Here is a 14755-nt window from a genome sequence, read left to right on the forward strand (position 1 = left end):
TGCTCTTAACAACAATAGTGATGATTGACTCTGCCGTAACATTTATTCCCTGTTCTTTGGTGATCATGATACTGCACATATTTGTATGTAATTGTAACTTCGAGATCGAGAATACAAACTCCGCATCAGGGGCCAGTTGTATCAAGCCCGTTTAGCTTCAACGGTGGTTAAGTTAAGTATAGAAAACAAATCTATCGTTTTATTGAAGAAGCAAAGTAAATATTTTTAACCTTAATTAATACAAAGATATACTGTTTACAACTACATATTCAGTGCATAATATTGAAGTTTACTTAAATTTTACTTATCCACCTTTTGTGTTAAACGGGCTTGATTAAATCACGAATAAATATAGCATTAAATATTGTATAGTATGGTTATCATTATCATACTAACTCTCCTGACGAAGGCCCTCAGTTCGAAACGCTAGAAGTTTTTTTGTCTATTTTAGACAGTTGTTATACCACATTTGATGCTAAGTTGTTTGAAGACGCTGCCACGCTGCTCCCTGCATGTTTATATTGATTAAATATTGTTGACTAAATAAATATTGTATTCTACTGTTCCTTCAACCATTACGCCATGAGCAAAGCAATCACTCACGATACGAGTTTCTTTATAGGTTCGTGTGGGTATTTAAAAATCTCTGGCATTCTTCTAGAATATTATAATGAATAGGTTTAATATAGGGGAATAATTACAGTGAACAATATAATATACGCACTGTAAGACGTTATTATAGATAACTCTCACGGTCGCATCTAAATTCATGCATTAATTAACTAACCAATCTTATTAAAATATTATAATATATGATCTTCTAGCTATAATATTGGTCCTTCGGTTTATGAGAAGATGAAAGTGCATATTTATTTCAATCTATTTTAAAACTTATAAATGTTTATTTTCAGATATATTATGTGCTGGAAAGCATGTTGATAAAATTAATCGTCTCAGAGCTCGTGCATTCGACTCCTGCTGTTGGTTATAGGTTCTTTAAAGGTAATTTTATGCAAAAATTTGAAACATCATAATAACACAAATAAACGCTGACAGACAACTTCCCATGTTTACATTTTTCACTAGCAATGCATTTTAGACGGCATTTTGATTAGTTGAGCGATAATTCAAGATGTACCCTTCATTACTTTCTGTTATCTCAAGGGTAAGTTGCTAAGTAATTTGTTATTTGATGACATTTTAATTTCAGATCTAACCAAATTATATACAGTTTAAGTTCCGCCTCCATATTTGTGGGTATACAGCGATTAGGGATTACTGATCGCTTTAGGTATTTTGGCACAAGCCCATATTTATAAGACGACTTAAAAAATGTGTCCATGTTTAATTTAGTGCCATACCGGTGATCTATTATCCCAATAATGCGAGCTTATCAGAATTATTAGCTGCAATGCTTATACTGCGAGTCGTTGTGTTTTAACATAGCTAATATTCATTCAAGAGACTGTGACATCTGAATCAATACAGCTATTTTATTTTGACAACGAATGCTAAAATTCCAGAAAGATAGCATGCAGTTTAATACAGTAATGTAGGTAGCTTTAAATGGCTTAGCTGGCCAGTTAAGGAGTCGCCGGCAGTTTAAATGCCATAATCATGTTCATACATGCACGTTTTAACATACGTCTCATGCATATGCATGTTAGTCCAACCGCAGACAATCCAAAAGATATCTTTTGGAATGTCTATGGTCTAACATAGTGGCAAATGTAATTGTCCATCATATGATATCAAATATTGGTATTACTGCACTAATTAACATCTAATTTTCTGTTTGAATTCGTTCGAGAAATTGGGAAATAAGATTTTTGAAGGATAACACATCAACAGTATGTTTTGACAGCAAATATAATCAAATGCCAAATGTGTGTATTTTTGAGAATGCATTCCATAATCATATTGCACATATTTTTATTCGGCATGGGAGTCCCCGAATTTTCGCTTGTAGCTCTACGGTTCCACCTTTTCTTGCCCTGACAATACTTTAAAATTAATGACACATGACCCACGTGCAACGTGCATGTATGTAATGTTTTAGTTAAAAACACATGAATTTAACGATGTGCCAAAATGTACTGGATCTACTGTAAAACACTTCAAAATATTTTTGTAATTTTCTTCTGACATTTAAAGGACTATTATGGAAACGAATGATGACACCACAATCTTGTATATTAGTCGTAAAATGCCTATTTCAAAATGTGACGTATGTACGCGTGTTTATATACATACATACGCGGATACGCCAGGGTAAGAATCGTATACAACAAATCACACAGTGTAAATGGACCTTAAAAGTACTTTTGCACGTCCGTTGTTGATAAAAGAGATTTTAAGAGGCATCTCTGTCTAGACTTTTCAAAAATTGACAAACATCTGAATTTTTTTTAAAAATAGCTATATATGTTTAATTTTGACATTTTTAAAACTATTGACCAATTTTTTTCTTCAAATCTCATTATTTCTTACTCAAATATCTATTATTCAAAAGTTTGCACTTTTTTAACAATCTTAAGAAATTAGAGATTTAAAATTAGAATTTAGTAAAGTGTGTCAGAAATTTTGGCTATTATATTGATGAAACTTATAAAGTTTTGATTTAATAATGTCGTTTTAGATGACAATCGTCTCAATAACGATGTTTGCCGTTCTTTCAATCTGGACCAATGTGCAAGCAGGTGTGACAAATATTTATTTATCACAGAATCCGTCAAAATAAATATAATGCGTAGTGATAGATCCGGAAGTGAAGTGAAGACAAATAACTTTTAAAGGCTTTTGGTGATGGATTTCTAAATAGTATTTTTTAAATAGAACTTTCCAATGTAAGAATATAAATGCTTATAAACTCAGTCTTTTTTTTTATAGGTAGCATCAAATGTGGCAACTTTTCTTGCAATGCGGACGCGATTTGTCAAAACACAAACCGGAGTTACATTTGCATCTGCAATTCTGGGTACAGTGGAAACGGGACGCACTGTAAAGGTATGTAAGCACTTAGAGAGATTCAACATGTATAAGACACAACTCAGTCATCGATCATTAAATTTCGTATTGTATAAAGGTGTAATCGTCTTCAATTTCGGTTTCAATAAGACAAATGAGTCACCGTATTACGTGTAATTTGTTTCTAACAATACACTGGCACAGTAATAAAGCACACGGTCACTGGAGGTATTTTTGTAATAAAACATGAGCAATAATTTGCAATGATTTCATATTTATCTTATATGCATAAGATATTGACGAATGTTCAGGCGGACCTTGTCATGAAAATGCTACATGTGCAAATACAATTGGCTCATTTAATTGCACCTGCAAAGAAGGACTTCGTGGCGATGGCTTTAATTGTGGAGGTAAAGATTGATTTTTAGGCCTAGTTTAAAACAACAGGGGAACAAGTATATAAAGCTGATATACTGAGTCCTTTTTCTAGATAGCATCAAATGTGGAAACTTTTCTTGCAATGCGGACGCGATTTGTCAAAACACAAACGGGAGTTACATTTGCATCTGCAATTCTGGGTACAGTGGAAACGGGACGCACTGTAAAGGTATGTTATCATTAGGAGAGATTCAATATGTATAAGACACAACTCAGTCATCGATCATTAAGCTTCTTATTTGTGTAAAGGTGTTGATCGTCATCAATTTCGGTTTCAATTTCGGTTTCACCGTATTATGTGTAATTTGTTTCTTAGACTTTGCATGCTGACTATACAAATAACATTGACAACATTAAGTATGAACAAGGTGGAATTAGTTGACCTGCATCTACGAACGAAAGGGGACTTATAGGCTCATTAATATCATTACCGAGACGTAAGCCTAAGCAAAACCGCTGTTTCCTACTGGTTGCTGCTTTTAAATTTGCATGTTTAGGGAAAATGCATGTGTGTTATTGGTTGTGACGAAAGGGGACGAAATCCTAAATACTTTTAATGTCGATATATGCATGTCTTTTGTACGGATCAAGTCAAAACGGGTCTTTCAAACTGATAGCTAGATAAATGCATTTTTATGGTAGGGAAGAAATACGCAAATATTTATCTTGGCAAGATTGGAATAAAAGATGCGTTCCCCTAACGCTCTTGTCAGATAGATATAGAATGTAGTGTGACTGAATGACCTCGTAAATGTATAATATATAGAGTTTATTTGTCGGTGTTTTACAGACCTCGATCAATAATCTGGTCACAGCCACAAGGGAAAAAGCACATACCGCAAATCAGGAATATTCTTTAGATCAATGATTTACTGAATTTCATCTATGAAAATCAGTGGCGTAGCCAGACTGGCGATTTAGTCCGGCTATGGAAATTTTATTAACATTATTCATTTCTTTAGAAATTCATTGTTTTCACTGTCAACACCAAAATATCAGCATAGTGGGACTAAATTGTCAGGCTGACTACGCCACGAACTAAAATCATTTGCATTTAAGAATTGCTTCACTGCCTATACAACAAACAACAAGTGAAAGTGACCATGGAGAACGAAATTGTTGATTTAAATGTCCTATATGTGAACTTAAACAATATATTTCAAGTTTTGTTTACCATCTACATATCTACCGCTACTTTACCGCTTTTTAATGTTCGTATATTGTGTTATGAATATTGTGTTCGGTATGGTGAGAGACTGTACAGTATAGCTATCCAAATGACAAATGTCATTGCATTATACTGTTCATATTAAAAGTCCCAAAGGCATAATAACGATGGAATATTTGTTGACTAGCTGGCAATAATACAATTTGACTTAAAACGTCTTTCGAGAAATAACGGGGGAAATTTGCAGTCATGCAGATGACAACCAAAGCCAAGGAATGGCTGCTAATTAGCATCATATCATAAGTTCATAGGAAACAATCTGCATACAAAAGTTGTTTTATAGGTCGCATTAGCATATGCATTGACATAGCGAATAAGATCTCGGGATTTTGACGAAAGAACGTTGCATAAATGAATATTAGTCCGCTTTCGTCCTTAGATGCAGGTCAACTATTTCGTTTTAAACTAATGGCCATAATTGTTTGCATTTTCGGCAAAGCCAATCAGAAGGGTAGTGTCGCAGCTCCTCGCAAGAATGATTTTCATTGGCTGAACTTTACAATACATTTCTGTTTCAACCAATAGCATAGCTTCCTTCTTTAGAAAGCATAGAAAAGCATTATCCAATTGGACGAAAGCTTCCAATCACTGCGACATGTCCGAATCAGAATGTCTAGGTTTTTAATAGTGGGATTATGGTCAAAATTTATGCATTCCGATTGGGTTATATACCGAAAATGTAATGGCATTTATCTTCCAAGACGGAGAAGAGGGGGCAAAATTTTTACCAGGTAGTTTACATAGTCAGTGTAAACTTTCTTTGCAATGCAATTGACGAATCATTAGTTGAAATTAATACTGAACTATATCAAAAATTTTATGATGAGGTAATGACCGCTGGAAATCTGTCTTATCTAAAAAATACTGATAGTCAGTCTTCTTTCTCTGAACTTCATGTCAACTTCAAATTTTTGTACATGTAAACGGATCAGATTATAACTGCTCTTGTGACGAAAATGCCATTTGTAAATATAGAAACGGGAGTTTTGCCCTGCAGATGTGAAGATTGATACAGTGGAACTGCATGGAATAAACTGCACTATAGTGTGCATGTAATTCAACGATTCGTTTAGTGTTTCTTTAGCAGATAATTGTAGTATTAGTCAAGTTTACGTTTTGCATACTTTTATACGTATTTCATTGTAAAAGTTGGAAGACGTGTTATTTTAGAGTTTTCTTCCCATCTGAAAAGTAGATCGGCTCGGGGATTTAGTCCATGTGCACGCGGGATGACGTTTTCGAGCATTTTCATGTTCGTTTTCATGCCAAAACAGTTTTAAACACCGTCAATTTACAATCGAAGTTGAAGCTAATTTAACATATTGAGCATATCTTCAATCCTTGCATCGTGTGGACAGGGCGTCATAGCGATAAACCAGATAAAAACAATTTTTGAAACGCTCGTGTGCACGACGCTCGTATGCACATAGCCTAAATTTCACAATTTTTACACATCTGGCACAGTCATATAGCACACGGTCACTGGAGGTATTTTTGTACTAAAACATGAGCAATAATTTGCAACGATTTCATATTTCTTTTATATGCAAAAGATATTGACGAATGCTCAGGCGGACCTTGTCACAAAAATGCTACATGTGCAAATACAATTGGCTCATTTAATTGCACCTGCAAAGAAGGACTTCGTGGCGATGGCTTTAATTGTGGAGGTAAAGATTGACTTTTAGGCCTAGCTTAAAACAACAGCGGATTTAATATATAAATTGTGTTGAAAACTTGTATTTTATTAATAAAATAATATTCCTATGTAACATTCCACGAGAAATTTGTATTCGGTATTCGAAGAAAATCTGAAATGATCAGGGTTTCCACAATGAAAGGAAATTTCCTTGTGGAATATATAACTCTTATGCATCGCATTCGCGATTTACTATACGTCACTGAATTCACAGCGCGAGATTGAAAACAGTCAAAGCACGGTAAAAGAATGCAAATTTATTCAAAATTAGTGTAATAAATCTATTTTAATATTTGTACAGCTATTTATTGGGATTCCTATGGTGATAGATCCGGAAGTGAAGTGAAGACATGCAAATAACTTCATTTTTAAAAAGCTTTCGGTGATGGATTTTTAAATAGTATTTTTTAAATAAAACTTTCCAATGTAAGTATAAAAATGCTGATATACTGAGTCCTTTTTCTAGATAGCATCAAATGTGGCAACTTTTCTTGCAATGCGGACGCGATTTGTCAAAACACAAACGGGAGTTACATTTGCATCTGCAATTCTGGGTACAGTGGAAACGGGACGCACTGTAAAGGTATGTTAGCATTAGGAGAGATTCAATATGTATAAGACACAACTCAGTGATCGATCATTAAATTTCTTATTTGTATAAAAGTGTTGATCGTCATCAATTTCGGTTTCATTTTCGGTTTCACCGTATTATGTGTAATTTGTTTCTTAGAATTTGCATGCTGACTATACAAATAACATTGACAACATTAAGTATGAACAAGGTGGAATTTCGTTTTAAACTAATGGCCATAATTGCTTGCATTTTCGGCAAAGCCAATCAGAAGGGTAGTGTCGCAGCTCCTCGCAAGAATGATTTTTATTGGCTGAACTTTACAATACATTTCTGTTTCAACCAATAGCATAGCTTCGTTCTTTAGAAAGCATAGAAAAGCATTATCCAATTGGACGAAAGCTTCCAATCACTGCGACATGTCCGAATCAGAATGTCTAGGTTTTTAATAGTGGGATTATGGTCAAAATTTATGCATTCCGATTGGCTTATATACCGAAAATGTAAACAAACTTGCTGATTTGTGTAAAGCGAAAACCTCTTTTTCATGGCATGGCATTTATCTTCCAAGACGGAGAAGAGGGGGCAAAATTTTTACCAGGTAGTTTACATAGTCAGTGTAAACTCTCTTTGCAATGCAATTGACGAAGCATTAGTTGAATTAATAACTGAATATATCAAAAATTTCATGATGAGGTAATGACCGCTGGAAATCTGCCTTATCTAAAAGATACTGATAGTCAGTCTTCTTTCTCTCAACTGCATGTCAACTTTAAGTTTTTGTACATGTAAACGGATCAGATTATAATTGCTCTTGTCACGAAAATGCAATTTGTAAAGATAGAAAAGGGAGTTTTACCTGCAGATGTGAAGATTGACACAGTGGAACTGCATGGAATAAACTGCACTGGTGTGCATGTATCGAATTCAACGATTCGTTTAGTGTTTCTTTAGCAGATAATTGTAGTATTAGTCAAATTTACGTTTTGCATACTTTTATACGTATTTCATTGTAAAAGTTGGAAGACGTGTTATTTTAGAGTTTTTTTTCCCATCTGAAAAGTAGATCGGCTCGGGGATTTAGTCCATGTGCACGCGGGATGACGTTTTCGAGCATTTTCATGTTCGTTTTCATGCCAAAACAGTTTTAAACACCGTGAATTTACAATCGAAGTTGAAGCTAATTTAACATATTGAGCATATTTTCAATCCTTGCATCGTGTGGACAGGGCGTCATAGCGATAAACCAGATAAAAACAATTTTTGAAACGCTCGTGTGCACGACGCTCGTATACACATAGCCTAAATTTCGCAATTTTTGCACATCTGGCACAGTCATATAGCACACGGTCACTGGAAGTATTTTTGTACTAAAACATGAGAAATAATTTGCAACGATTTCATATTTCTTTTATATGCATAAGATATTGACGAATGTTCAGGCAGACCTTGTCACAAAAATGCTACATGTGCAAATACAATTGGCTCATTTAATTGCACCTGCAAAGAAGGACTTCGTGGCGATGGCTTTAATTGTGGAGGTAAAGATTCACTTTTAGGCCTAGTTTAAAACAAAAGCGGATTTAATATATAAATTGTGTTGAAAACTTGTATTTTATTATTAAAATATTCCTATATAACATTCCACGAGAAATTTGTATTCGGTATTCAAAGAAAATCTGAAATGAATTCAGGTTTTCTACATGCAATGAAAGGAAATTTCCTTGTGGAATATATAACTATATCTTAATTTATGCATCGTATTCGCGATTTACTACGTCACTGAATTCACAGCGCGAGATTGAAAACAGTCAAAGTACGGTGATACAATGCAAATTTATTCAAAATTATTGTAATAAATCTATTTTAATATTTGTACTGCTATTTATTGGGATTCCTATGGTGATAGATCCGGAAGTGAAGTGAAGACATGCAAATAACTTCATTTTTAAAAGGCTTTTGGTGGTGGATTTCTAAATAGTGTTTTTTATATAAAACTTTCCAATGTAAGTATATAAAGGCTGATGTACTGAGTCCTTTTTCTAGATAGCATCAAATGTGGCATATTTTCTTGCAATGCGGACGCGATTTGTCAAAACACAAACGGGTGTTACATTTGCATCTGCAATTCTGGGTACAGTGGAAACGGGACGCACTGTAAAGGTATGTAAGCACTAGGAGAGATTCAATATGTGTAAGACACAACTAAGTCATCAATCATTAAATTTTTTATTTGTATAAAGGTGTAATCGTCATCAATTTCGGTTTCAATAAGACAAATGAGTCACCGTATTACGTGTAATTTTTTTCTAAGAATTTGAAGGCTGACTATACAAATCACTTTGACAACTTTAAGCATGAACAAGGTGGAACTTCCTTTTAAACTAATCGCCACAATTGTTTACATTTTTCGGCAAAGCCAATCAGAATGCCTAAGTTTTTAATGGTGGAATTATAGTTAAAATTTATGCATTCCAATTGGATTATAAACTGAGAATGTAAACAAACTTGCTGATTTGTATAAAGCGAAAATCTCTTTTTTATACATCTGGCACAGTCATATAGCACACCGTCACTGGAGGTATTTTTGTACTAAAACATGAGCAATAATTTGCAACGATTTTTCTTTTATATGCATAAGATATTGACGAATGTTCAGGCGGACCTTGTCATGAAAATGCTACATGTGCAAATACAATTGGCTCATTTAATTGCAGCTGCAAAGAAGGACTTCGTGGCGATGGCTTTAATTGTGGAGGTAAAGATTGACTTTTAGGCCTAGTCCGTTTGTCAAAAGTCCGTTCTGCGCATATATTCTGCGCATAACAATGTTTGTTTACGTTGGTTATATAATCTTTACATGACGTATGCGTCGTTTTACTTTTCTTATTTTCTTCTCGCTCAACGGCTGTAATCTGTGATGAATATGCTTATTTTATATTATATTTAGAAGAAAATAGTATTATCCCCGAGCCGGTGCGAAGCACCGGGCGAGGGTACTAATTCCGCCCGGAGATTTTAATTACGCCCGGGAATGCAAATGCGAAATGAAAGTTGTCCGCCATTATGTCATGGACGTTGGGCGTTTTTGTAAGTTATGCGCATGCGTGAGTTTAAGACGAGTTAAAACTGGTAACTAGCAAACGTTTCCAAACGTGCGATTTGCGATTGGCTAAATTAAAATTTGGATCACGTCAGCATAACTGATATTTTGAATTATAAAACTTTTTTTAAATAATATTTTTCATTTGGATGGTCTTAAAAATATAGGGAAAATTGACTCGTAAAATTGATTAAAATATAATGTAAAAGATGCCTTCGGATAGAAAAACTTTCATTCCAATGGATGGTAAAAAAACTACGATTTTGAGGCATTTTTGAAGTGCTGTTGAACAGGTAAATGGGTAAATTTATATTTTAAAGCATGCAAGTATTTTGTAAGTTTTGAATTTATTCGTCAATTTCGTTGAAATGATTTTGATTTGGAAAGTATTTATTTTTAAAGGTGAATCTGTTTGAAAAGTAATTGAAATTGATCGCTAAAAATTATAGTATTTAAAACTATTCGTAGCACAATTTATTAATATGATTATAGTCGAATTTGATAGCTGGAGAGTCGACTTTGTAATTGTACCAAGATATAAGATTTTACTTTACGACTTCGATCATTCGGCAGAAGCGAGTATTATAGCATTTCACTTCAGTGATGGAAATATATGTTTATTGGTTCAGGCGAGGGGACTTTGCATGCAATGCATTTCTAGTATTTTGAAGAAAATATAAAGCGAAGCTTGTAAATAAACCGGCCAAACTTCATATATTTGTAATTTTAGGACAAGCGAGAAGGTAGCGTCATAGCGACGACAAATAGCCTCGCCATCTCGTGTCTTCATTCAACAAATAAACTCTTGGAGCATTCCTTTCAGCATAATATTGCTTTTTTCTAGCAGCCTTTTGATAAGATAATTTATCATCGTCACTTGCAACTCGAGCCTCTTCGCCTTGCGACATAAAATAAAATAATTGTACTCCCGAACTGCCGTTTGTAATACAACGCGCTAATATCGCATATCATTAACATTCCAAAAGTTGCTCCCCCACTGATGGAATGTGTTGCTGCGCGGAATGTATGCGTAGAACGGACTTTACCTCATCTTTAAACTGTGTTGAAAACTTGTATTTTATAATTAAAATATTCCTATACAACATTCCACGAGAAATTTGTATTCGGTATTCAAAGAAAATCTGAAATGATCAGGGTTTTTTACAATGAAAGGAAATTTCATTGCAATTGTCAATAATGAGGGAGGGAGGGATCTGTGTTAATAGAATATATTATGTGCATCCTTTTGAAAAGAAGACAGTTGTGGCAACTTTGGAATGAAGACAGTTATATGCAAATCATATGTGGAAACTCTGGAAAATAATCTAATCAAGCACTAGTGATTTATTTTATTTTGTTGTATTTTAAAATTTTTAGTCCCAATGGCAGGATTTGAAGATGATGACGATGATGACGATGAACTAAGTAGGTTTCTTGAACTTGGAATTAAAATGAGACCATTCAATAGATATATTATAAGCAGTGACGGATTAACTGACATACATGCAAAAACATGCAGATTGGCAGTACAGTAATTTATATAAATTCTGTAAAAAATGTTATAAATGGTTTTGAAAAAACCAGGGACAGGCTGTTTAATAAGCGAATATCGATATCCATTGACTTTTCAAGCTTTAAAAAGTTTTAACTCAAAAAACAGGACACAGTTTTGCCAAATAATTCTTTGATGAATATGATAAAGAGCCTCATTGATGGTAACAAATTAATAAGAAGACCGATAGTGCAATCAGATTTATAATTAATAGCAAAGAACAGAGATGAATACGTGAAAAACAGCTGAATTTTATAAGACGCCATTTATCGCCTTTTCAGTACTGCTAAAAAATATCATCTTCGCATTCTTAGAATACATGTGTTTATGTTTCAAACCTTTTGTTAATGGCAAATCTTTTTCAGAAACCTTGACTTTCAATTTTATATTTATTCAGGTTATGGTTATGTAGCCCTTATTGTTGTTATTCTCTCATTCTCAATTGTCATCTGCGTTTTTGCGCTGTTAGTCAATCAACAAAAAAGAGAGAAGGTTGGTTTAAGGAAATGAAAGTTTAGTCGACCTTTAAAAAAACAGTTAAGACTAGGGAAAGAACCGAGGTTCCTATACTGACACTGCAGCAAGCATAACTTCTCTTTTTTTTTCACTCTTATTCTTTTATTAGCTGTCACCTCGATTTTTTCAAATTTATATTTTTGTTGCGGCCAGGTTGTTGTCAAATCGGGAATTGCAAACCAATTTTTTTTGTTTAAGTTGCACAAAATTCCCGATTTGACGTCTTATCCGGTAACTTTAAAGGCTAATAAATCCACCAAGAAAAAGTTTTTCAATAACAAAATGCGATTACAAAGTTTTTGAAAATACTTTGATCTTTTGATATTCAAAATCCCCATCCAAGCTATAGGCATTTTAATCAAAGTTTTATGCAAAGAGAATTAAATTTTAACTGGCGCAACATGAGCAAATTTCTTAGCTTTCGTGTACATGGCTTAATTGTAGTCCCTTATATACAACAAGTGTGTAAGAGTAATCAGATAATTTTATTGCAGGCAAAAGCAGTAAAAGAAAAACAGGTCGCGGCTTCTTTAAGAACTTCACTGGAAATGGAAACTAAAGATGGCCAAGTCGAAAACAGTGGGTACAACTATAATGACGACGGGGAAGATGTGAAAAACGCCTGAGCTATATATGTTCTGGCAAATAGAACCACGTCTGGTGTTGCAAGTCCTGTCGCAAACTTCGTTTCAAACGTGACGCTCCTTACGAAGGCCATCAGGTCAAAATAAATTTTTTATCCATTTTAGGCAACCTCATAAGGCAGGCTTTTCTACCTACGCCCCATGGCTAACACTGCGGCGAAAGCCCTGGTTCATGCTGGTCATGTGACAGCGCAAAATCTCCCAGATTATGCGAGATTTTTAAATAGCGCTAAGTTCAACGCTATAATAGAGGGGTGGCAAAATGAACCTGCCACTTCCGCCATTTTTAACATTTATGACAGTCCAGGTGGTTTTGCACTGCCGCTAAGCAATAAATACTAAAAATAGCAGTTCAGTCCATGCTGGAACACGCTGTTTTAACCGTATATGATTTATGCGCTGCATTGTATTCCACCCATCTCCGTGCGGGAAAGACGTGCCAAAAGAATCACGTGACCAGCATGCACCAGGTTTTTGCCGCAGCGTGGCTGTGGAGCGTAGGTAGATAAGGCTGGCTTGCGAGGTTGCATTTTGGGCATACCACATTTGATGCGGAGTGATTTGTCGGCTACACGTTGCATCCTGGTATTCGAATTTTTTGTATGCAGAATTTTATTTAATATTATTTTTATTTTTTTTTGTAATAATAATACACTAAAACATCTCGCTATAATACCAAAAAATAACGGCTGAGACAGCATTTGCCTAATTTAAATTCAGAAAATAATTTCTTAACATCGAAATGCAGCCATTACACATCAAGAGTTTGACGTTTGAAACAGGCTTATATATATATAATAAGAACTATATTTGTAATGAGGGATTATCGCTACCAGAATTATTACTCTCCGCCATCTGGCTGACGTCTCTTAGCATGAAGGTAGACAAAAAATGACTGGTACTAAATTCATATTTTAGCGTTGGCTCTGTGCTTTTAAATCTCGCGCGGTCCGTAGCCAATCAGATTGCAGGAAACGCTAAAATATGAATTCGGACCGGAAGAAAAAAAATAAAGCTACTTATGAAATCAGCGATGAAATATATGCATCGAGTTGATTCAGCTGGTCATTTGGAGTGTGGAAGTCAAAATGACAAAACCCCCTGATTTTTGTCAATGAAAACGGGCTTTTATACAATAATTTATTTTACATATGTAAATTAACATTCGCGCAACAAGGTCTAGGTAAAATGCAATGCTGATTTCGCTCATAAAATGGTATTTGTAGTAAGTAGCTATACTATAAAACAATTATCACGCTCGCTCTTGTTAAATAGCTCGCTTACAGCACATATAAAAAATATACAACTCAAGCGTATGGTATAATTGTTAAAAATCGTATTTCGTGAGCCTTACTAGTCATCTTTGCCAAAGGATATTCACCAAGTCGAAAAATTAATAGTTCTCGTCAGAATAATAAGGCTTAATTTCATCCTCTTGTTTAAATTGTGTTAAAAAATCTGTATATTTGAATTTGCTTCCTACACGAATACAAACTACGACGTGTTGACGTGTTTGCAAGAACTGTGACGTAATGATACAATAATAGTAAAGGAACAACACACAAAACAACCTCCGTCGCAGTGCACCTTCAGCGAAATAATATTAGTGAAGTTAATGAAGTGAAATAGAGCTGGCCTTATAATTGATAGTATTAAGATAGTTGTTTGTGCATGTGTGCATGTTGTTGTGTTTGTGCATATATTATCATGCATGTCATATATATATATATATATATGCATGTGTGTTGTTATTCGCTTCCCTGTTATATATAATTATGTACTATAAATCCTTTATACATTAATCCCTATTGCATATCACAAATATAACATTACACCTTATAAATAACTTGAAAGATTGGTTTTGTAACGGTGTATCAATTGTAATTCCATGACAGCTTGGAAGGTGAGCACATGTATATAGAAAGGACGAAATAAAAGACACTAAGAAACTGGATTGAACGTGTGTGTATCTCGTCTAATCCAGCAGTCTGTTTACATGGAGTGAGTTATCCAGACTAGGCGAGATGAAAACTGCCG

At 34.4% G+C, this 14755-nt stretch overlaps 1 protein-coding gene across 3 annotated transcripts; it reads left to right on the forward strand.

Annotated features, from left to right (window-relative positions):
* Window positions 1-9: 9 nt before the first annotated feature.
* On the forward strand, window positions 10-14384 carry LOC114528987 (adhesion G protein-coupled receptor E2-like). Of its 3 annotated transcripts, XM_028550711.1 has the most exons (15): window positions 10-83; window positions 912-1002; window positions 1087-1165; window positions 2639-2699; window positions 2890-3006; window positions 3261-3377; window positions 3458-3574; window positions 6187-6303; window positions 6799-6915; window positions 8328-8444; window positions 8950-9066; window positions 9545-9661; window positions 11384-11431; window positions 11956-12050; window positions 12569-14384. In XM_028550711.1, the coding sequence occupies exons 3-15, from the start codon at window positions 1133-1135 to the stop codon at window positions 12698-12700; spliced, it is 1305 nt and encodes a 434-aa protein (XP_028406512.1). In that variant the 5' UTR covers window positions 10-83; window positions 912-1002; window positions 1087-1132; the 3' UTR covers window positions 12701-14384. The 3 variants fall into 3 exon arrangements, with proteins under 3 accessions (XP_028406512.1, XP_028406514.1, XP_028406513.1); XM_028550713.1 differs by lacking the exons at window positions 8950-9066; window positions 9545-9661; XM_028550712.1 differs by lacking the exons at window positions 10-83; window positions 912-1002 and having other exon boundaries at window positions 1061-1165.
* The last annotated feature ends 371 nt before the right edge of the window (window positions 14385-14755 follow it).

Source organism: Dendronephthya gigantea, unplaced genomic scaffold (assembly GCF_004324835.1).
Source record: "Dendronephthya gigantea isolate DGI-Jeju-01 unplaced genomic scaffold, DenGig_1.0 000052F, whole genome shotgun sequence".
Taxonomy (NCBI): domain Eukaryota; kingdom Metazoa; phylum Cnidaria; class Anthozoa; order Malacalcyonacea; family Nephtheidae; genus Dendronephthya; species Dendronephthya gigantea.